The sequence below is a fragment of the Caloenas nicobarica genome, chromosome 2 (assembly GCF_036013445.1).
Source record: "Caloenas nicobarica isolate bCalNic1 chromosome 2, bCalNic1.hap1, whole genome shotgun sequence".
In the NCBI taxonomy this organism is placed as follows: Eukaryota; Metazoa; Chordata; class Aves; order Columbiformes; family Columbidae; genus Caloenas; species Caloenas nicobarica.
In genome coordinates this window covers 69,659,278-69,681,907 of record NC_088246.1, presented here as the reverse complement: position 1 = coordinate 69,681,907, position 22,630 = coordinate 69,659,278, and the positions used below count along the sequence as shown (strand labels likewise).

Below are 22,630 nucleotides of genomic sequence, written 5' to 3'. Positions count from 1 at the left end.
GGTTATGGAAACTCCAGACATGCGACTCTTCCCAGCAAGTTTTTTGTTCACACTGAAAACCATGGAATTCAGTCCTACAGATTTGTGCTTCCTACGAACTTTTCAGATGGGTGGGAACGTATGGAAAATATACTTATGTTCTTCTCATGGCTCAGCCTTATAATTTACCTCTGCTTCCATAGGTCAGGAAACTTCTATTCCATGTTGGTTTGCAACAACGATGATTAAAGGGTACATAGTTATGACCACTAATTCGGACTGAACTTCAGCTGTGTCTGTTACAAGACATTGAAACATCTGCTTTTAAAGTGCTTAAAAATAACTATTTTCAAAGCTACAACTCAACTTTTTGCTGTACGAAACGCACTATCATCTTTAAAAGTTATATGGATTACTTTAGAGGACAAGAGAGCCTGGTCTTCTGAAACCTATTGATATTTTTAACTTTAGCAAGAAAAAAAATGTGTGCAATGATAATTTCTATTTTAGTTCTAACCATTTATTTAAATATTTTATTATTTTTTAGAAATCTGTCATTATTGTTGGGGCTGGTGCAGCAGGATTAGCAGCAGCTCGACAACTGCACAACTTTGGAATTAAGGTAAGAAACATTACTTAAAGTCAGACTTCCTCTACTTTGAAAGCGTTCCTCATGAAAATGAAAAAAACCCACATAATTGTTACAAACATTTATGTGTAGGGCATCCTAATTAATTTGTAAAATCTGGGGTCTTATTGAGTAAATCTGCTTTTTAAAACCAGCATTTATTTGTATCTAAAATTCAACAAAGCATCCAGTGAATATTTTACATAGACTTGGGCAGGAAGGATAGAGGGGACATGGATGTTCATGTCCAAATAATGGGGCTGTACATGATGATGGTTGTTTAAATGAGGTCAAATTTTCTTTCCTTTGTGCACTTTACTGGACTTGTTGCTTATTAAAACCAGGCAAACCACATGTATTTCCCTTTTCCCCTCATATTTATCATTGATTAACAGCATAATCTCACAATATTTACATGTTGACATAATTTTACACATCAGAATATTCTTATGAAAATCTATGGGACTCTTTATGCATGAAGTGTTTGCAGGGCTCATGTTTAAGGAAATGAACGAGCATCTGACACTACAAATTTGCATGTTTATACATTCATATGTGTATATATCTGTATGAAAACATGAATCCTGTAGCCCCATTGTCTCATTCTTTAGTTGCTAAATAGCAAATTGCAGTGCCACCTCTTCGTATATCAAGTCCTGTGGAAAGCTGTCCTGCATTAAAATACATAAATATCAACTAGCAGGATCTTTGGTTTTTTTTAATATATAAAATACACTCTGTTGGCCTTTCGAGTGTTATGGAGAGATGGAGTTTCTCTAAAAAGACTTACTCGAAAAATAAAAGGCTAAGTAAGGGTAAACATAGTCAGACATCCATCTAGTCCAGTATTCTGGGTCTGTCTGTGACAAGTAGTGGATGCTGAAAGAGGTATGTATGAATGGTGGAAATACATAAGAATGGGGTTTTCTTGGAATACCCCAGGAATAAATTTCTCCAGAAGGTATATGGAGTTCCTCAGACAGACACTGAACCCAGATCATTGTGTTTAATAGCCTGCAGCATGCCTTAAACTCCAATTTTGAGATTTCCTGAATAGAATCATAGAATGTCCTGAGTTGGAAGGGACCCACAAGGATCATCGAGTCCAACTCCTGTCCCTGCACAGGACAACCCCACAGTTCACACCGTGTGTCTGAGGCCTTGTCCAGTCTCTGCTTGAACACTGTCAGGCTTGGGGCCGTGACACCTCCCTGGGGAGCCTGTTCCAGTGCTCCACCACCCTCTGGGGGAAGAACCTTTTCCTCATGTCCAACCTAAACCTCCCCTGGCACATCTTCTTTAGCTTTTTTAAAAAGGTCCTTAGCTTTTTTAAAAAGAAGGCTTATTTTTGTTAAAGTTGTTTCTTAAAATAACAATTATTTTATATGTATATATTCCAAAGGGTTACTTTAAAAAACCAATTTAAATGCATAAATTAACTATATCCACAAACAAAAATAAAGTGTTAAGATCATTAGCACTGCTGGACTGCTTGTTTTTTTATGTTTTGTTTTCCCCTTTGCTCTTGAGTTTAACAGATACATTTAATATAATCCAGTCTTACAATTTACTAAGCTGCATTGTGTCATAGGTCATTGTCTTAGAAGCTAAAGACAGAATTGGTGGCCGCGTGTGGGACGATAAGACATTCAAAGGAGTCACTGTTGGAAGAGGTGCACAGATTGTCAATGGATGTGTCAACAACCCAATGGCACTAATGTGTGAGCAAGTGGGTTCTCTGCAGTGGTCGTGCATTGTCACTAGTGAAAAATTGTCATTTAAGCCAGGGTTGGGAGGTGGGAGTCCTTTTCACGGCACGATTAAAACGATTAAAACACTGTTCTGTGTTGTAAGTAAACTCCGTGTTGCTATTACATCTTGGATAACAGTTCTGGGGACAGAGGAGGGCTGTAGAATGGTTTTGGGCACATTATGTAGAGAAAAGCAAGGTGGCTCCAGCTTCGGTACCAGGGGAAACCACTTTTTTCCCCCTTTCTGCATGTAGTAACGTATAAGGTTCTCAGCAGACTTCCTTAGAGCTGAGAAAGGCTTTACTCTGGAAGGCTATTGCTGTGTTTTTGTAATACACAGTTCTATGACAGACTTTCCTTTGCTCAGCCTCTATATTTCTAGTTAAATTGTGAAGAAGTTAAGATGAATATGTATAACAACTATGGATGCAAACACACTGCAGTTCAGTTTTGGTTGGTTGGGGGTTTTTTTCGTATTTGTTGATTTAGCTTGGGTTGGGTTTTTTTGGGCAGGAAGCTGAATTTCTCTAAGTGGAACTTGAGTATGGATTTTGTTCAGAGAGGCATGCAAATAATCCAGTGCATACTCTTTTAACTGCTTAGTGCTCTACAGCAGGGGTGTCAAACTCATTTTCACCGAGGGCCACATCAGCCTGGCGGTTGCCTTCAAAGAGCCAAATGTAACTACTCCTACATTTATACCATCCCGGTGAAAATGAGTTTGACACCCCTGATCTATAGTGTCGTGGATTTTTTTTTTTTTTTTTTTTTTTTTTTTTTTTTTAAATAGTGGTTTAGTTGTGAGGTGAAGAGCAATGGCTTCTGAACACACACTGGGTGCCTATCCATTTTTAGTCATTTGATGTCAACTTTGGTTCAAAGCGCAATTGTATCTTGAGATCTGCAGTGATGACCAACAGCCTAGAGGGATGTGACGATGTGTGAAAATCCCTGGAGTGCACACTAAGTGACAAGGCCCTAGGAAGAAGTTAGCACTTTATTTGTACTATTGTCTCTTGACTAACTCTGTAGAACATGAATACGTTTTTATTCTGACTTAGCTCTGTTGTGCATTTGATAAAAGTTGGACAGGCAGAGCAAGACCCTAGGTTTAATTCCAAGTAATTTCTTTCTTTGCTTGTTTGTTAATGATCTGGGTGGTAACTGGCAAGCAACATCCTGTCAATTCCTGAACACAGGGAACTGTTTGGGCATCAGGCACCGGGAAATTGTACAAAAGAACTGATTCTAAAGGTGATTAGAGGACAAGGTGAAGTAGAAACTAAGGAGTCTGGTTCATTGTGTTTGATTACCAGACCCAACATCTCTGTACTAGTCCCTGGCCTGACAGGAAAGTTGGAGATGATTCTGGGAATCTGCGATAGAGAAAAGGAAGGAAGAGTGGGGAGCAACAGTTTGTGGGCAATTAACAGATAGAAGGGTTGTTGGTATTCAATTTTTAGGAGGATGAGAGTTTGAGTTAATCTGACCAATTATTTAAAGTCCTGGATGTTTTTTAAGTGGCATCACTTAAATTTGGGGGATTCACCTTACTTTAAAGTAACTTTGAGCAGACTAGGCACTGTAGTTTTTCTATACTTAAAAAGCAATAAAATGTCTTTTTCTTAAGCTTGGCATTAAAATGCACAAACTAGGGGAGAGATGTGACTTGATCCAGGAAGGTGGAAGGATAACAGATCCCACTATTGATAAACGTATGGACTTTCATTTCAATGCCATCCTAGATGTCGTCTCTGAGTGGAGAAAAGATAAAACCCAACATCAAGATGTTCCTCTTGGTGGTAAGTGGGAGAGGTATCGCAAAGTAAAGATGTTGGCTGTGTTCATAGAGTTTTATATTAAATTGGCTTTTACATCAGACATTTTTAGAAGTCCCTGGCTGTACATCTGACCTTACATCCAACAGTGATAATCTGGCTCTGTGGAGGACAAAGGGAGATTGACTGTTGTATGCACACAGACCAAAATATCACTTGTAACTTTTAAGGATGCCGAATTTCAAGGCTTTTATAATACTGTATGACTTCTGATGTAGTATCTTGTTTTCATGAGGTAGCTTATTCAGTATAGCTAGTGGCACTAGCAGTTCAAAAGACTTGCTTCTTGCTGAAGCAGGCCATAGCTGGCCATAACTCTTACACTTTTTGACTCATCTGTCTAAAAAAGAGCCTGGTCAAAGCCTTCTGCTGGCAAGAACAGTCCCATCTCCATTGGTAATACCTTCCACCACACTTACAGCATGCAAACACATTCAACAACAAAAAATAAACTAGCTCAGAAATGTCTGCCTCACAGATCTTTTCAGCATGGATTCTCTAAGACAGAATTAGCAACTTTTTAGTCTTCAGTGAACTCTGGATCAAATTTCTCAGGTCTTTTTCTTGGTGCAATTTAGCAATAAGCTTGAAAATCTTGTGATGCAGAGAATAGCATATTGAAATGAAGTAGGACTTCTGATGAATTGTGATGTATTCTTATTTTAAACATGTTCTTTCACAGAAAAAATACAAGAGATCTATAAAGCCTTTATTCAGGAGTCTGGTATCCAGTTCAGTGAGCTGGAAGAAAAAGTACTACAGTTCCATCTCAGTAATTTGGAGTATGCTTGTGGCAGCAATCTCTCTCAGGTGAGTTTTGACACTGGTGTTCTGAAGTGGTTGAGCAGGGTTGGAAGTAACATTGAGAAGTCATCTGATCTATCCCATGGCCCCAAAGGAAGACTCAGTCATCCCTAACCTGTTCTTACATCCCTAACCTGTTCTTTGGACAGACTCCAGCACTTCCTTAGGTAACCTGATGGGAGTTCATGACATGCTTCCAGCGACATCTTCTTTAACGCAGAGGTTAAGAGTAGGTGGTAGAGTGGAGCAGGGCATTTTGCTGAGATGCTGGGTGGTAGGATTCACAGGGGAGTTCCTCTTCCCCAGATGTTGTGTGTGACTTCTGCTTCTCAGTTCTGTGTTTAAAAACTGAGGTATTTCGCTACCTTGCTAGGTATCTTGAGAATAAATGCATTTAACTTCTGAAGTGTTCCAACACCCTGACGGTGGCCCCAGTTCACCACTCCTAGGTATTCTGTTGGCTATGTGATACTTGGCTTTCCTCGCGAATTCAATTTTAACAAAGCAGGTTCAGGAAATATCAAAGTATGATGTTGCTTGTAGTGTGTTATTTGCTTAGTCCTGTTGCTTGGGTTAAAGATGTTTTGAGGTCAATTGTACTATGGTAGTGGGACAGCTGAGTGACGTGCAGATGCACAAAGCTGATCTGAACTGAGAAGCACATAACAGCTTGAGAATGGCTTCAGATTTTTCAATGCTAAGTGGTGATTGCTTAATACAAATATCACTATTGTACCAACTATGGGTTTGCAGGAGTTGGGGGAGAAGGTCAGTGAAAGATATCATGGAAGAACCTCCAAAGTGACAGCAAAGTTCCACTGAGATTTTTTTTGTATCTTATTTTCCCCTTCATGTTGGGAAATAAAATATTTCCATTTTTATTTGAAATCTTAAGGCTGTAAAATCTGATTCCTTTCCAAGAGACAGAAAATGGAAATGAATACACTGCAATCCACCTGAATTTCTGTACTACTTTCCTTGTTTTCTCTACCAAGCAGAACTATAAATTACCTGCTAGTGACCAGCCCATATTATGACATTTCTTAATCCAGCAATTCCTATGTTGTATAGTGGCCTTAGGTAAATAAGCCATTTGCATTTGTCCATGTTGCCATACATTCCAGTGATGCTATTTTTTTTTTCAGTTGTGAAGGGAATTAGGGTGGCTTCTTCTAAAGTGCAGGGCTTTCACCTCCCCAGGAGAGACAGCTAGTTATGTTCTATTCACAGGTATCTGCACGCTCATGGGACCACAATGAATTTTTTGCCCAGTTTGCTGGAGATCACACTCTTCTAACTGTGGGATATTCTACTGTGATTGATAAATTGGCAGAAGGGCTGGACATCCGGCTGAATTTCGCAGTGAGTCTGGAAAACGTTGATGTGGTGCCTGTCTTGGATTGCTTTGAAGCACCCAATCATATCTTTGTATTCTTTGGGACCAGGCAAATCTGTGCCTGTGATTATTTTGGCTTGTCTTTAAGAAAAGAGAGGACAATTTCAGGATTTACTGGTGGAGTAACTCCCTCGCGTGCCAGGCAGACAGGCCCCAAGGGGGAACCCCCCAAAAGGTGATGGACCCCCTGCCCTGTCAGGCAGAGAGGGAAGATCTGAGAGAGCCCCTGCCCTGTCGCTGTCGGGCAGAAGTAGGGGGCCAAACAGCTGAGGAGGGTTGGAAGCGAGTTCCAGTTAGGCGTCGCGGGCAACCCCCCTCCCTACCTGCTTCGCTTCCCCGGGTGCCCCTCCGTAATAGGTTTGAGGCCCTGGATATTGAAGAAGATGTAGGTGGGGACGTGGTGACAGGGCCGCCTACGAGGTCACATAGGAAGAGGCGATCGACTCCACGCCTCAAGACTGCCTCCAATAAAAAAGAAAGAAGGGTAATTGTGGTAGGTAATTCCCTTCTGAGAGGGACGGAGGGCCCGATATGCAGAGCTGACCCTCAGCATCGGGAAGTTTGTAGCCTACCTGGAGCTCGGATCAGGGACATCACCAGGGCGCTCCCCGACCTGGTGCGCCCAACGGACTATTACCCCCTACTGATCTTCCAGACAGATGGGGAGGAAGCGGCATCCCGTAGTCTGAGGGGAATGAAGAAAGACTTCAAGGCCTTGGGACGAATGGTGAAAGAGTCTGGGGCTCAAGTTATCTTCTCTTCCCTCCTTCCATTTTTGGATGATGATGTGGGACGGAATAGAAAAATTGAGTCCGTAAATGATTGGCTTTGAGACTGGTGCTACAGGCAGGGCTTTGGGTTCTTTGATAATGGCTGGTTTTATAAGACACCAGTCTGGTCAGTGATATGTGGGAAAGGTTTATCCCACAGGGGCAAAAGGATGCTGGGACAGGAATTAGCAGGGCTCATTTGCAGGGCTTTAAACTAGATTTGAAGGGGGTTGGGGTTGTAGCTGGGCTTGCATCAGTGGGGCAGCATGCTGGAATACATGAAGACCGGGAGGCCCCTCAGGCCCCTAGGGTGCAATCGGTGTACTCGGCTCGCTCCCTGAAGTGCCTGTACACCAATGCACACAGCGTGGGGAATAAGCAGGAGGAGTTGGAAACCTGTGTTCGGTCAGGAGATTATGATCTTGTGGCATTAACAGAGACATGGTGGGACAGCTCACATGACTGGAATGTGGTCATGGATGGCTACGTCCTTTTCAGGAAAGACAGGCCAGCCAAGCGTGGTGGTGGAGTTGCTCTTTACGTGAGAGAGCAACTACAATGTACTGAGTACTGTCCAGGTGCGGTTGAGGAGCAAGTTGAGAGTCTGTGGGTGAGAATTAAGGGCCAGGCTGGCAGGGGTGACACTGTTGTGGGAGTCTATTACAGGCCACCAGATCAGGGTGAGGATGTTGATGAGGCCTTCTACGGGCAGCTGAGCGTGGCCTCACAGTCACAGGCTCTGGTTGTTATGGGGGATTTTAACTTCCCTGATGTTTGCTGGAAGGACTACTCAGCCAGCCACAGTCCAGGAGGTTCCTCCAGTGCATTGATGATAACTTTCTGATGCAAATGGTGGAGGAGCCGACTAGGAGAGGTGCGCTGCTGGATCTCGTCCTCACTAACAAGGAGGGTCTGGTTGAAGCAGTAAAGGTGGGGGGCTGCCTTGGTTGCAGTGACCATGAGATGGTGGAGTTCAGGATCTCATGTGGTGGAGCAGAATAGCAAGCAGAATTGCAACCCTGGACTTCAGCAGGGCCAACTTTGGCCTTTTCAAACAATTGCTGGGGGAAATCCCGTGGGCAAGGCTGCTTGAAGGTAAAGGGGCCCAAGATAGTTGGTCAGCATTCAGGGACTGCTTCTACCAAGCTCAAGATCAGAGCATCCTGACATGTAGGAGGTCAAGGAAGGGAGCCAGGAGACCTGCGTGGATAAACAGGGAACTGCTGGGCAAACTCAAGTGGAAGAGGAGGGTTTACAAATCATGGAGGGAGGGGCTGGCCACTTGGGAAGAATATAAGGCTGTTGTCAGAGGATGTAGGGAGGCAACTAGGAAAGCTAAGGCCTCCTTAGAGTTAAACCTGGCGAGAGGGGTCAAGGACAACAGGAAGAGCTTCTTCAAATACATGGCAGATAAAACCAACACCAGAGGCAATGTAGGCCCACTGATGAATGGGGTGGGTGCCCTGGTGACAGAAGATACAGAGAAGGCAGAATTACTGAATGCCTTCTTTGTCTCTGTCTACTCTGCCAGAGGCTGTCCTGAGGAGCCCTGTACCCCTGAGGCCCCAGAGGAAGGCAGGGCAATGGAGGAGTTTGCCTTAGTTGATGAGGACTGGGTTAGGGACCAGTTAAGCAATCTGGACATCCATAAATCCATGGGTCCAGATGGGATGCACCCGCGGGTGCTGAGGGAGCTGGCTGAAGTCATTGCTGGACCACTCTCCATCATTTTTGCCAAGTCTTGGGAAATGAGAGAGGTGCCTGAGGACTGGAGGAAAGCAAATGTCACTCCGGTCTTCAAAAAGGGCAAGAAGGAGGACCCGGGCAACTATAGACCGGTCAGCCTCACCTCCATCCCTGGGAAAGTGATGGAACACCTTATCCTTGGTGCCATCTTAAGACATATCAAGGATAAGAGGGTCATCAGGGACAGTCAACATGGCTTCACCAAGGGGAAGTCGTGTTTGACCAACCTCATAGCCTTTTATGAAGACGTAACAAGGTGGATTGACGATGGCAGAGCAGTGGATGTGGTCTACCTTGACTTCAGCAAAGCATTTGACACCGTCTCCCACAGCATCCTCACGGCAAAACTGAGGAAGTGTGGACTGGATGATCGGGTAGTGAGGTGGACTGCAAACTGGCTGAAGGAGAGAAGCCAGAGAGTCGTGGTCAATGGGGCGGAGTCTGGTTGGAGGCCTGTATCTAGTGGAGTGCCTCAAGGGTCAGTTCTGGGACCAATACTATTCAATATATTCATCAATGACTTGGATGAGGGAATTGAGTGTACTATCAGCAAGTTTGCTGATGACACCAAGCTGGGAGGAGTGGCTGACACGCCAGAAGGCTGTGCTGACATCCAGCGAGATCTGGACAGGCTAGAGAGTTGGGCGGGGAAAAATTTAATGAAATATAACAAGGGAAAATGTAGAGTCTTGCATCTGGGCAGGAACAACCCCAGGTTCCAGTACAGGTTGGGGAATGACCTATTAGAGAGCAGTGTAGGGGAAAGGGACCTGGGGGTCCTGGTGGACAGCAGGATGACCATGAGCCAGCACTGTGCCCTTGTGGCCAAGAAGGCCAATGGCATCCTGGGGTGTATTAGAAGGGGGGTGGTTATTAAGTCGAGAGAGGTTCTCCTTCCCCTCTACTCTGCCCTGGTGAGACCTCATCTGGAATATTGTGTCCAGTTCTGGGCCCCTCAGTTCAAGAAGGACAGGGAACTGCTGGAGAGAGTCCAGCGCAGGGCCACAAAGATGATGAAGGGAGTGGAGCATCTCCCTTATGAGGAAAGGCTGAGGGAGCTGGGTCTCTTTAGCTTGGAGAAGAGGAGACTGAGGGGTGACCTCATCAATGTTTATAAATATATAAAGGGTGGGTGTCACGAGGATGGAGCCAGGCTCTTCTCGGTGACAACCAACAGTAAGACAAGGGGTAACGGGTTCAAGCTAGAACACAAGAGGTTCCACTTAAATTTGAGAAGAAACTTCTTCTCAGTGAGGGTGCCAGAGCACTGGAACAGGCTGCCCAGGGAGGTTGTGGATTCTCCTTCTCTGGAGACATTCAAAACCCGCCTGGACGCCTTCCTGTGTAACCTCATCTAGGTGTTCCTGCCCTGGCAGGGGGATTGGACTAGATGATCTTTCGAGGTCCCTTCCAATCCCTAACATTCTGTGATTCTGTGATTTCTGGAAAACCTCTTTGAGGACTATCAGTACTTAAATATTGTGAAATGATGAGCTCGTATGTTGGAGTTGTGATGATTTTTCTTTTCAGCTTCCATGGAGGCTATTTTTCTTTTCAATATTTCTCTGGAAAATGAGTGTTCTTCACTTTCTAGTTTGCAGACTGGTGCTACATTATCTATTCTTGTCTGAATTTGCGTTGCGTATGTAGATTTTGTAGTATAATCTTCTTAAATTTTGTCTTTCAATAGGTACAGAGTATTGACTATTCTGGTGAGGAAGTACAGATCACTACTGCAGATGGAACAGTGTGGACAACACAAAAGGTACCCAATAGGCTTCAAGATTAAAGATTTTGGGAACACAAGAAAATATTGACCACAGTATATGTCCTTTTTGTCCTTTTTTTTTTTTCCTTAGGAGACTATTTAGTCTAATTTCTCTCCACTCAAAAATGAAAACTCATGCATTCTAATGACCCATATTTGGTTGGTTTTTGTTGAGCATGCTTGAGTTTTGAGTACTAGCTGATTTGAAGAATTAAGCACTATAAAGGTACTATTAAAACTGTGAAGCAAATAGATTTTTATTTGGTCTTTGAAGTGACAGTTATATTTTCTTGTTCCATTCCCTGCTCAGCTTTACCCCATTTCACATATGAATCTGCCCTGTTAAAATTTGGTGTGCAGGACTTGACAACCTGTATTTCTCAGTCTCCCTTATTTTATGGATCCCTACCAGCTTCAAGCTGTGTTATTTAGCTTTTGGTAATTTTAGAAGTTATACCTAAACTAGATCAAGATTGGATTGACATCAACAGTGTTACTGAGCATATTTTAAAAAGAAGGGATTTGTGAAGGAAGAAAAAACAAAACAACGAGCATCTTCTCTCCTTTCAAAAAAGACAGTTTTGTTAATCTGAGAGCCATTGACTATAATTTACAGGAGGTAAATTGGTAGCATGGTTACCCACTCTGGTACAAGCAATTCAACAGACTGCAAATTAAAACCAGTGAACTGTAAGGCATGTGTTTCCCTTTAACGGGGAGTAAAACCAGACACTAATCTAGAGATGTCTGGTGAGTATTACGCTGCATACTACAAGAATAATCCAAGATAATTAAGAGGATGCTGTAAGGCTTAAGTGCAGTATTCAGCTTTTACCACAGTTGTGGTTGTAATTATTTCTTTCAGGTATTAGTGACTGTACCACTGGCCCTTCTTCAGAAAAATGCCATTCAGTTTAATCCTCCACTGTCAGAAAAAAAAATTAAAGCCATTAATAGTTTGGGAGCAGGAGTCATTGAGAAGGTAAGTAATTTCCAGTTATATTTAATTTTCTTTTCATAGAAACACTGGATGCTTTGTCCATGTGGCTTTTGGTGTGTGTTTATCAGTATTTATTATGCATTGGGTTTTACTTGTGTACAGTGGCCCAGAAGAGCAAAATGCTGCTGGGGATCACATATGTTTATCTGTGTCTTAGATTTCCCATCTTAAGGGTTTTTTTAAAGGTATTGTTTGCAGAATCACTTCACAGCTTAAATGTTTTGTGTCTAACTTTAAGCAAGCCTTCATGATGGTCTTAGATCTTCCAAAATTCAAATAATGTTCTTATTCCAGGTCTTTTCAACCTAATAAGTATATAAACTATTTCAGAAGAATATTGAAAGTTGTGTATTTGACCGGTGTAAAATCTCCTACCCTTTCCCAGTGCAAAAAGATAGCCTCTCCTGAAAAGATCCCTAGTAACATGTGTGCTTAGAACAAAACATTTACAGAAGAAATGCCAGAAACAGGATTACGACAATGTTGAAATTTAAAGGCAAAATTCAGAAATGCCCCACACAGGATGGGGATCACTAATTTCTACATTAGGTTTGTAAAAAATTCTGCTGAATTTCTTGAGCATTTTCCATAGTGAATTCGATACTGTCTGTGCATTTGCGATTTGTGAGACTAGTGGGTTTTTTCTCCTTCCCTGTCCGCCTTGGAGAACAGGCCCATATATTCTCCATTGAGACTCTCTCACATTAGTAGAATTGGGTGTCTTTAATGGACTGGAAAAGGGAAAAAGAACTAGAACAACATCATATACCATATCCAATTATGATTTTTGTGGTATGAAATGTTTTAATTCTCTCTCTCTCACTCTCTCCCTAGATTGCTTTGCAGTTTCCTTATAGATTTTGGGACAGTAAAATTCAAGGAGCTGATTTTTTTGGTCATGTTCCACCCAATTCCAGCCAACGTGGACTCTTTAGTGTTTTCTATGATATGGATCCAGAGGTATCATATACTAGCTGCATTTTCTGTTGGCCTTTCAGAAATTCACTTTGGAATCTAGGTGCAATAATTACTGAACTAGGAAAGTTTTCTTCTTCCGTTCAGCCCCGCAACTATTAAAACAAGGGGGAGCAGTGTTATTTTTCAAGAAAAAGCTGATTAATACTTCATTGCAATAAATGGGAATGTTTTCCTGTGTTTGGATACAAAATAATACACAAGCAAGTTAATGCTTTTATTCTTAAATGATCTTGAAAACAAGTTTTTCATACCTGACTATATAAATACTAATATGGGAAAAAGTTTACTAGTCCCTTCCAATTTAGGACTTCTGTTCTCTTATTTAAATCAGTTAAAAATCCTGTTTAAAAGATCTTGCTGGCTTATTAATACTTAATGGCTTGCACTAGCCTGAGTAACTACGTGGAGTGGCAGAAGGAAAGACAAACAGTAGATTTCCTATGAAACTGAGGCCTGTAGGGTCAGTCACAAACTCATGGATTTCAAAACAACTTAAACCAGTACCTTGATATCATGTTTCTCTTCCCCGCCAGTTCCAAGCAGACACATTACACATTTATATCTTAACTTTTCATGCTTTTACAACTGCTGCTTACTACTTGGCAGCAATTAAAAGGCCATTTTGTAACTGTATGGCATAATCCAAAAGGAAACCATCCCATGAAGATCATGCTCTGTTATGACCTGTATATGACTTTCCGTAAAGAAGCTTTCTCTTCAGTACTTTTAAGCTCATTCTACGTGAGGTTCAGTATGCTGATGCTGTCCAGAGACACTAGATATAATTCTTAATTTGCTTAAAAGTTACTCTTAACTAGCTATCAAGTTTAGTAAGAGAAGAATTGCCTTATATAAACAAGAGAGGGAGAGTTCTTTAAAGGAGTTGAGAACCTGTGTGCTATTCCATAGTCACCACTTCATCTTTGAAACTTCTGCATGGTTGCAGATTTCTTGAAGTGGAAGGAAACCTCAGTAGAACTGAGCTTTCATTTCTTAGGCCAAAATGTGCTGCTAAGAATTTAGTATTGGCCTAATGCAAAACATATCTAACTAGTATTTAAATATTAATAGCTTCTCTTTGTTACCACCTTTTGGAATTGGTGGAATTTTGCTACGGAACTGGAGCTTAAGAGTTCAGTCACAAAGAATAATACTATAAATGTCAATTCTTTTGGTGTAGCCTTTATAAATAGGTATAGATAGGAAGTTTGCAGTTAATTCAGCAACTTGTAAAAGAGGCTGACCATGACACTGCCCTGTGAACAAGATATCAGAGTATGTTAGTAACTTGAGCATAAACACTGTAGAATGTACACCCTTTATTCTAAGGAATCAAACCTACTTTCCTCTAGAACAAACAGGGCTTTGCAGCTGAAAATCTGTCAATACCAATTAAAAGGGACTCTTCAAAAATACTTAATAACCTAATAGTTTCGAAGTAATCTCCTATGTTAATGTCTTGTTTTTTAGAGCAAAGAAAGCATTTTAATGTCAGTAGTCACTGGAGATGCTGTGACAACTATTAAGAATTTAGATGATAAACAAGTGGTGCAACAGTGTATGACTGTACTTCGAGAGCTGTTTAAGGAGCAGGTAAGAGAAGACTCTTAAGAGAGTAATTAACTTGCCAACAGAGGAAAAGCTTTTGATTGTATTACTTCATGATGTATATGAAAACCTTTGACGTTTTAAACTCTTTTTTCTTTTCATGTCAGTTTGAGGGAATATGTTTCCTTTGAGATACAATAAAAAAACATTTGGTCTCTTGTGTGAAGAATGTGAATTGAAGTATCTTAGATTTGTCTGAAGGAAACGGTAGTGAATTGAAAAACAGAAATGAACTATCATCCTTTTAAGTGCTTTTGGAAAGGAAAATTAATTAAAGTCAGTACTTTAGGTAGGTAACACAAATATGCTTCTTATTTAGCTGTCACTTTTTCCAAATGTATTTTTTTGGGCAGATGGGGGTCGTTACTGCTTCCAATACATCATAAAAGGTTTAAGCTAGATGAATTTGATTGTGATTCCCCCTCCATCCATGTAAAAAGCAACTGAAATTACACCACCCTGACCACTAAACCAAACTGAACAAATCCCTTACTCTTCTAATAAGAAACAACCCTTCCTGAGCTGTCTTAGTATGGAGGTATAAGCAAAATGATCTATCAAGGGCCCTACATCCTGACTGTAAAAAAAAAAAAACCTACCTTTTTTTCTTCTCCCAGCTCATCATTTGGATAAAAACTAATAGGAAAACCAGAGAAATCTAGGGCAAGCAGCAGACTATCACTTAGCAATGTTATTTGCATTCCACTCTACAGACAGTAATGCCTTCCTTAAATTACTTAGAGTGGCTAGATCCCAAGGAATGCTTGTGTTAATGCTCATGGGCGATTTCTCAAGTTTTACTGATGGTTCAGATGCTAGGATTAATGAATTTGGAAAAACTTTGGCATCTGAAAGTACAACTTTTCCTAGAAAACATACTTTTTGTAATGGCTTTACAGTTACCGGAATCACGTGCAATGTAAGTCCACATAGCTGCTATCTTGACGTCATGAGAACTTTGAAATAGCAAATGGGTCTTTGGTTTTGGTGCCACTCTAGTCTAGGAGAGTGATTTTCATGTCTGTCTTTGTGGTTTATAGCAGTTGTGAATTTCAGTCACCTGTCCACAGTGCTGCTGGATTTTCAAAGACAAAATTGCTTCTAGGGGTGTATGGAAGCAACTTCTGGGATGTCCACAAAACTTGCCATACACGGCTGGCCATTGTGTTCATTGCTTGAGCTTTAGTCTCCCGTGCAACCTGAAGGGAACAGTCTATGTGTTGATACCAGATGTTGTGCAAGAGGCAACTTACTTGTCACAAGCCCCTCAAGATTGTGTGGGATTTGCAAGCTGCAATGTGACAGAGAATACACGGTATTACTGCCATGGCTTAGCTACAGACAGCTCTGGCATTCTGGTTTTGGTTTTGTCCCTGAACCTAGTTTTCAAGCCAGCTCATTTTCTGGCCTTAAACAAGTAATGTTATTTCTTCATTGCAATAAAATTATCTCCAAAATGAAGATTACATTTTGAGATTTAACAAGTAAGGAGTAGCAAAGCATCATGCCTTACCAAAACAGCAAGTGCTTACATCATACATACAAACATGCTGTATGATGTTGGTAATGGTATTTTACCTGTTTGCAAGAGTAAATGTGTATTTTGAGGATTTTTTTTTTCTCGTGTAGTTTTAGGTATATTACAATATCCAGATGCGTTGCATTCAAAACAGCGCAACTGTGATGTTTCAGACATCAGGCAAGTCTAGCAACAAAATCATCTTTGCCATTAGTAGTATAATAAAGAAAATTGGAATTTAGTTCTGGAATGTGATCTAATCTGTATCACAACAATACTACATACTCTAAAGATTACACGAAACTCTTTATGAGAAAAAGCTATGCAAATATGAGCTTTTCTTTGCAGCATGTAACTTTTATTTTGATTATGCAGGAGGTTCCTGACCCAGTGAAGTTTTTTGTTACTCGATGGAGCAAAGACCCTTGGCTCCAGATGGCGTACAGTTTTGTAAAAACAGGGGGCAGTGGTGAAGCTTATGACATTATAGCTGAAGACATACAAGGAAAAATTTTTTTTGCTGGTGAGGTGAGTATCTTCGTTACTGTTGACTAACATCATTGGAGAACTATTTCTTTTGAAAGATTGTCTTTTGCTAAGCAACACCATGGTTTAGTGCTACTGTTAGGGTAGGTTATGGTTGGACTCGATGATCCTGATGGTCTCTTAGAACCGAAATGATTCTTTGGTTCTAATCTAGAGGTAGCACGTAAATATTTTGTTACACAAATATGCTAATGTTTCTTGATTCTGACACAGAATCCTCTTTATTTATGTTAATATTGGGCATGGAAAGTCTGCCAGATGTTTCAGGTCAGGAGTGAACTGCGTAACCATTAAATGCAGAACATAAGACTATACAATCCGCTTGTGGTTTTAGTCAGATTATCTTTCAGTGACTCCATTGATGGGTAACATAACAAATGCATGCTGCTGATGGTATAGCTGCATTCTATACTGGAACTTACCTGCTCCACTAAAGCACAGATGGCAAAACAGACTACTAATTTTGCTAGTTGACTTGCTTACAAATTTTGAAGTTGCTAAAAATCATAAATATTTCCACCTAAAATCTTTCCAAGTTTTCCATGGCTTTAAAAAATGTTGGTATATGCTTAAGGAAATCAAAACTGATCTTATAAACTGAAATTCTATCTGTTCTAATACTTTTAGAAACAATTCACACTCTTCTTTTTTTTTTTTAAATACAGGCCACAAATAGGCACTTTCCTCAGACGGTTACAGGAGCTTACTTGAGTGGAGTTCGAGAAGCAAGCAAAATAGCAGCATTTTAAGTACTGAAATTTTGTGTTTATAGATATCTTTTTAATTGTTTTCTGTGGGTAAAACTATCTTCATGTTTCCTATTTGCTGCCTTTTTCCTAAGTGGTACTTAAATAGTAGTATATGGTACCTGAAGATAAAATCTTCATTTTGCTTTTCCCTTTTTCTGCCCTACCCGTCTTTTAAACCTGGATGACACGTATTGTTGGGGTTTTTTTTTTCCAGCTAAGGTGTTACTAGCAAGAGTGACATTGGAGACCCTGGCCACAGCTTAACTAGTGGAACTTAATGTTGAGAGTCCTCTTCTGTATGACTCAAGTCATGCTCTTGTAAACCTTCATTTCAGGAGGTCGAATTAAAACAAAACTAAGTTAATATACAGCATTAAAAATGCTGGCAGTTAGTCATGATGATGGGAATTTTCCACTAACCGTGATTCTCAGGTTAATTATGCTCATAGGAGTTCAAACTCACTCCCAAAAGCCTGAATAGCCTAGACAAATTCTAGAATTATTGTAGGAAGGAACTCAACTATCACTCTTTCCACTTGTAATCAATAACCTCTTCTAGAATTTTTTTCATATTCTTAGCTTCCACTAAGAGGGCTTTGGAATATCAAGTTTGTTCCTTTAAATCAGACTGCTGGAACAGTTTACAGTGCAATCATAGAAAGGTTATTGTAGCTAAGAAAAACTTGAAAAATTAACTCTTACATTACTTTAAAAAACGTTGAAATATTCTCTCTGCTACTTATTCAGATAAATTCTTGTTACAATAATAGGCTAAGTTTAGATTTGCTTAGTGCTTCTGATACTATATTTCTATGATTATTTTGAAAACAAACTTCCAAATTCATGTGGGCTGAGTAGAGGAACTAGCTACTGATACGAGCGCACAGCGGGGGTGAAGGACTGTAAGTTCCTAACAGCTCATTCAGCTTTTGTATTTAAAAAATAAGTGAAGATGAATGAGGAAAAATATTAACTTTTATGAAGGGCTGAAACAAGGTAGCTTGCACTTTCACTTGGAGGCTTTTTTTTTCTTGTATTATTAAAATATCATTAAAAAGAACTCGAGGGAGTAATTCAGTAAAGGCTAAGCATCTATCTAATAGCTTTTCCGTGCGACAGGGAAGAAAATATTTTTGAGTAGAAATAAGACAGACACAACCAAGATATCTGTTGTAGTACTGTTCCACTAAAAGTCTTAATGAAAAAAAAATTAAAACCAACTTTTAGATCTCTTCCCCTACACCTTCCCTATAACTTTACTGCATAGACCTCATGAGTTCTGGAAGGAAAGCAAGCACTTATTCTTTTCCTCCCTCATTCTCATGCATAGCCTCTTTTTTTAATATCTTCATTTAAGAATGACAACAGCAAACTTTTTTTTGAGTTACAGTTCTTATTTCCATAAAGCTATATCCTTAGAAAAACAAAAACAAAAACCAAGCAACCTTATGAAAAATCCTACTGAGTAAACACAGTTCTTCTTTTCAAATACCTAGTATTTTGTTTTTAGAGTAGCTATGATATTGTTAAATACCTTTATTTAATCTCTAATTTACAAGGTGAAGATGTTTATATAACTAGATGTTTTTCAGATATATATTCTGTTCTGCTTCTTAAAGCTGAATTATATGATTAATAGGAAAAGTGTAACTGTTCCTAATTTTCTTCTACATAGAGGCTAGTATGTACAGTTTTAAAGTATTTCCAAGTATTAAATTGTAATTTAAAAGCTATAAGAAGCAAGACAAAATCCTCTGATGATAAAAGATAATCAGACATCAGATTTTGCTTTTGGTAATCATTTGCACTTTGTTAATTTCATATATTGCAGGCCAACTTCTAGCCGAACTAGGAAAGATTGAGAACGGCATATGTTTCTTTCCCAATTTATCATATATGACAAAATTATTAGGAGAAGAGCTTCTGAAGGTGGGGGAGAAAAGCTTATTACTACAAGCCCAAAACATTATATTCAATGACTGCTTCAGCTGACCTTGGTCAAAACTCCAGTCAGCTTAATAACAACATATGTAAACACATCCCATTCTAGGTAGGAACTGTCTGGGAAGTTGCGCTCGGCATCCGTTTCTGCAGTCCAAAGGTTGTGTGAACATGCTTGATTTTAGACATATGCTTCCATCCTGTTAATTTGTCCTTGGGGTTTTAAGTCTATCTACAACTTTGCAGGCAGATAAATGCCGTATTCTAGAGAACAGAGATGGACGTGAACAAATACTGTCACTTTGGGCTTTAGCTGCTGCACACTTCTTATAGCATTAAAAAAGGATAACAAATGATAAATTTAGCAATGGCCTAGTCTATTAATTATTTGTATATTATTTTGGTGCCAAGGCACTTAAACTGTGTTGTGCTGCACTTAAGTTCGAGGAGTAAATAAAAAGGTATGTTCCATTTTAACTTACGTTCATTTGAAATGTGTAACAACATCAGGCTGGTTCTGAGACTTCATTCTTTAATGTTCCCCAATGTTTTTTTGAATACCAATGTTAAAATTTATTTCAAGCATGTATGTGTGTTTTCTTTTGTGTTTAATTTATTCCCTGCAAATAAAGAACTGGGAAATGTTTCGAGTAGATTTGTTTAAATGTTATCAAAAATATTTGAATGCAGAGCATGATCGGTTAGACTTCAGCTCTTCTGTGTGACTATTTTATGGCAGCAGAATAAAACTGGAAAGTATCAACAGGATCATCATGGGTTGGTTTTGTTTTGTTTTGTTTTTTCTTCTTTTAAATTTGACTAGTGGCTAAGCCTACTTCTTTTTGTTACCTTTGATATTAAGATTTCATTTTAGTATATTCCTACAGCTAGACAATTCCTCAGTAGTGCAGCTCTATATACTCACTTTCCTGTTACTTGAACAATACCATAATAGTCAGTGTCTTTTGCCTCAGAGGTTTACAAAACAATTCTTAAGCTCTCTCTCTTTCGTTAGCCAGAGGAAATTTAAGATAAAATGATAATTTAGAAGCACTGCCCATAATTTTAAAATAGCCAGAAAAATCACCAGAGAACCACTTAATGCTTTTCACTGAATAATTGTAGTATGAACACTTTTTAGGATCATGGTCCTGAAAGGTTTCTGCTAGCACAGGTCACTATAATAATGGGCAAGCCTGGTGATATACATAAAACACTTAAAATATAAACAATGACAAAACCTGAAAACATGTATCAACCTTGTTGTTCTTGAATGGAGGGGTTAGATGTTAATTTAGCGTAAGTCTATGTTGTGGTTGCAGCAGGGATAGAGTTAATTTTCCCAGGAAGCTGGGAGGGGACACAGCCAGGACAGAGTTGACCAAGACCAGGCAAAGGGATATTCACTACCACATGATGTCACGCTCAGTATATAACTGGGGCAGCTGGCCAGGCTGGGGAGAATTGCTGTTTAGGAGCAGGCTGGGCATCAGCAGCTGGGGAACAGTTGCATTGTGCCTTCCTTGCTTTGTATATTATTTTTTTTATTGTTGTTGCTTATCTCTTCCCTTATCCTGTTAAACTGTTTTCATCCTAACACATGAGTTTTATGGTGTTGTGGGGTTTGTTTGGTGTGTTGGTGTGGTTTTTTTTTTTTTTTCCGATTCTTCTCCCCCTGCCACTGAGGGGTTAGGAGTGAGTGGCCACATAGTACTTAGTTGCTGGCAGAGATGAAACCACAACAGTTTGAGTCCAGGCAACTTAAACTTTCAAAGGGAGTAGGATTTTTTTTTCATTTCAACCGGTAACACGCATAGGTCTGACACAGTGAAAAGATTATTGTGTGGCAGATTCATTGCTTTCCCCTAACTCTGTCATACTCAAATTGAAGTTTAAAGTTTGTATACTCAGGACATGCTTTCTTCTCCTAATGCTAACTCCTTGCTAGAAATTATTTTTGTTACACCTGACACTGGTCTTGAAAAATGTTAACTTCATTCTAACAATCTTTAAAATGGAAACAAAATACTAAAGCTGCTTTTAAAATGAAGTACAAATCAGTAGATTTTGTCATGCTCCCCCAAGGAATGACAGTCCTTCAAAAAGATAGGTGATGTGGGGGATATTTTTTTTTCCTTTTAGCCCAGCTGTCTAAAACTTAGATCTGAAATAAAAGTGAAGTGGCAAGCCTATGACCAAGGTCAGATGAAAAGGCAGGGCAAGTTATATAATATTGCCATCCTCTTATCCCCTGCACCTCTGGAGATTATCTGGTTTAAGCTGCCCCTTGGAACAAAGCCAACATGGAGCAGGTTGCTCAGGGCCCTGCCAGTTGAGTTCTCAACATCTCCAACAACAGGGACGCCACAGCTGCTCCAGGCCCCGTTTCTGTGACTGTCCTCACGGCGAAGCTTTTCTTCCCCTAACATGTAATTGCAATTTCCCTGGTGGCACCTTGTGCCTGTCGCCTCCCATCCTCTCACTGTGCACCTCCAAGCAGAGCCTGGCCCTGCCTTCCCCGTGCTCTCCCATGTGGTAGTTGCAGACTGCAGTACCATCCCCTTTATCCATCAAGGCTGAAGGAGCCCAGCGCCCTCTGCCTCCTCTCCTACAGCCTGTGCTCCAGCCCCCTGGCCATCTTGGTGGCCCTGCACTGGACTCGCTCCACTATGCTCACACCTGTCTGGCACCAGGGAGCCCAAAGCTGGACATGGCCCTCCTGATGTGGGCTCACAAGTGCTGAATGGGGCATAATCATCCCTTCTCTCAGCCTGCTGGCTACACGCTTGCTCCAACAGCCCTGTGTCCTGTCTGTGCTCCTTATCACAAGGGCACACTGCTGAACTGGGCTCCACTTGTTGTCTGTGAGAAGCATCTGCCTCTACCCAGGGGCTTTTCTGCAAAGCTGCTTAGAAACCTTAGAACACCTGCACTGTTGGTATGCGGTTACTCCATCCCAGAAGCAGGATGCTGCATTTGCCTTTGCAGACCTTTAGGACGTTCCTGTTAGCCCATTTCTCCTTCAAGTCAAGGTCCACATGAATAAACTTTTAGACCTACAACTTCCAGATACTTGCTTTAATAAATATTTCCAAATTCAAAAGCAGAAGAGACATTTCTTTCAAAAAGGAAGAAATCACACTTGTCAGCATTCAAGATGTTTCTTAACTTTTTTTCTGCAAGTGAAACATTGATTTTACTAAATTTCTTATTGCATGTTTTCAGGCAGTAAGTATCCCAGTCCCTTATAGATTTTCCACCGTTCTCACTAAATAACAGAAACTAAAATAACAACCCCCACCAGAAGTCATCTCAGGCATGCTTTCATTTAGCTTAGGCAAGGCTACGTGATTATAATCAACTTTCTGATTTGGAAGAAGGAATAATTATATCTACCCAAGTGGTCATGAGCTACCCTCTCTTCAAAACAGCAACAGAGGTAATAAACCTTATTGGAATGACCATGCTGACTGCCAGGGGCATTATTTGACCAGATTAAGCACTGCACTCCAAAAGGGTTGTTTTTAAGTCCAGTTTAACAGTGGCTAATCTGAACCCAGACATTCATAGATTCTTGCTTTGTCATGTGCCTTGTAACAGCATAATGCA

The 22,630-nt window shown here is 40.4% G+C and overlaps 1 protein-coding gene across 1 annotated transcript in view; it reads left to right on the top strand.

The window, feature by feature from the left end:
- KDM1B (lysine demethylase 1B) overlaps window positions 1–18,633 on the top strand; it is a 31,209-nt gene extending 12,576 nt beyond the window's left edge. Inside the window, exons 12-22 of the mRNA XM_065629289.1 lie at window positions 527–601; window positions 2,199–2,336; window positions 3,989–4,160; window positions 4,879–5,006; window positions 6,231–6,362; window positions 10,603–10,677; window positions 11,546–11,662; window positions 12,515–12,640; window positions 14,129–14,251; window positions 16,161–16,313; window positions 16,997–18,633. Of these exons, the coding sequence (XP_065485361.1) occupies window positions 527–601; window positions 2,199–2,336; window positions 3,989–4,160; window positions 4,879–5,006; window positions 6,231–6,362; window positions 10,603–10,677; window positions 11,546–11,662; window positions 12,515–12,640; window positions 14,129–14,251; window positions 16,161–16,313; window positions 16,997–17,080 (1,323 nt within the window). The 3' untranslated portion in view covers window positions 17,081–18,633. The remainder of the gene's footprint in view (window positions 1–526; window positions 602–2,198; window positions 2,337–3,988; window positions 4,161–4,878; window positions 5,007–6,230; window positions 6,363–10,602; window positions 10,678–11,545; window positions 11,663–12,514; window positions 12,641–14,128; window positions 14,252–16,160; window positions 16,314–16,996) is intronic.
- The last annotated feature ends 3,997 nt before the right edge of the window (window positions 18,634–22,630 follow it).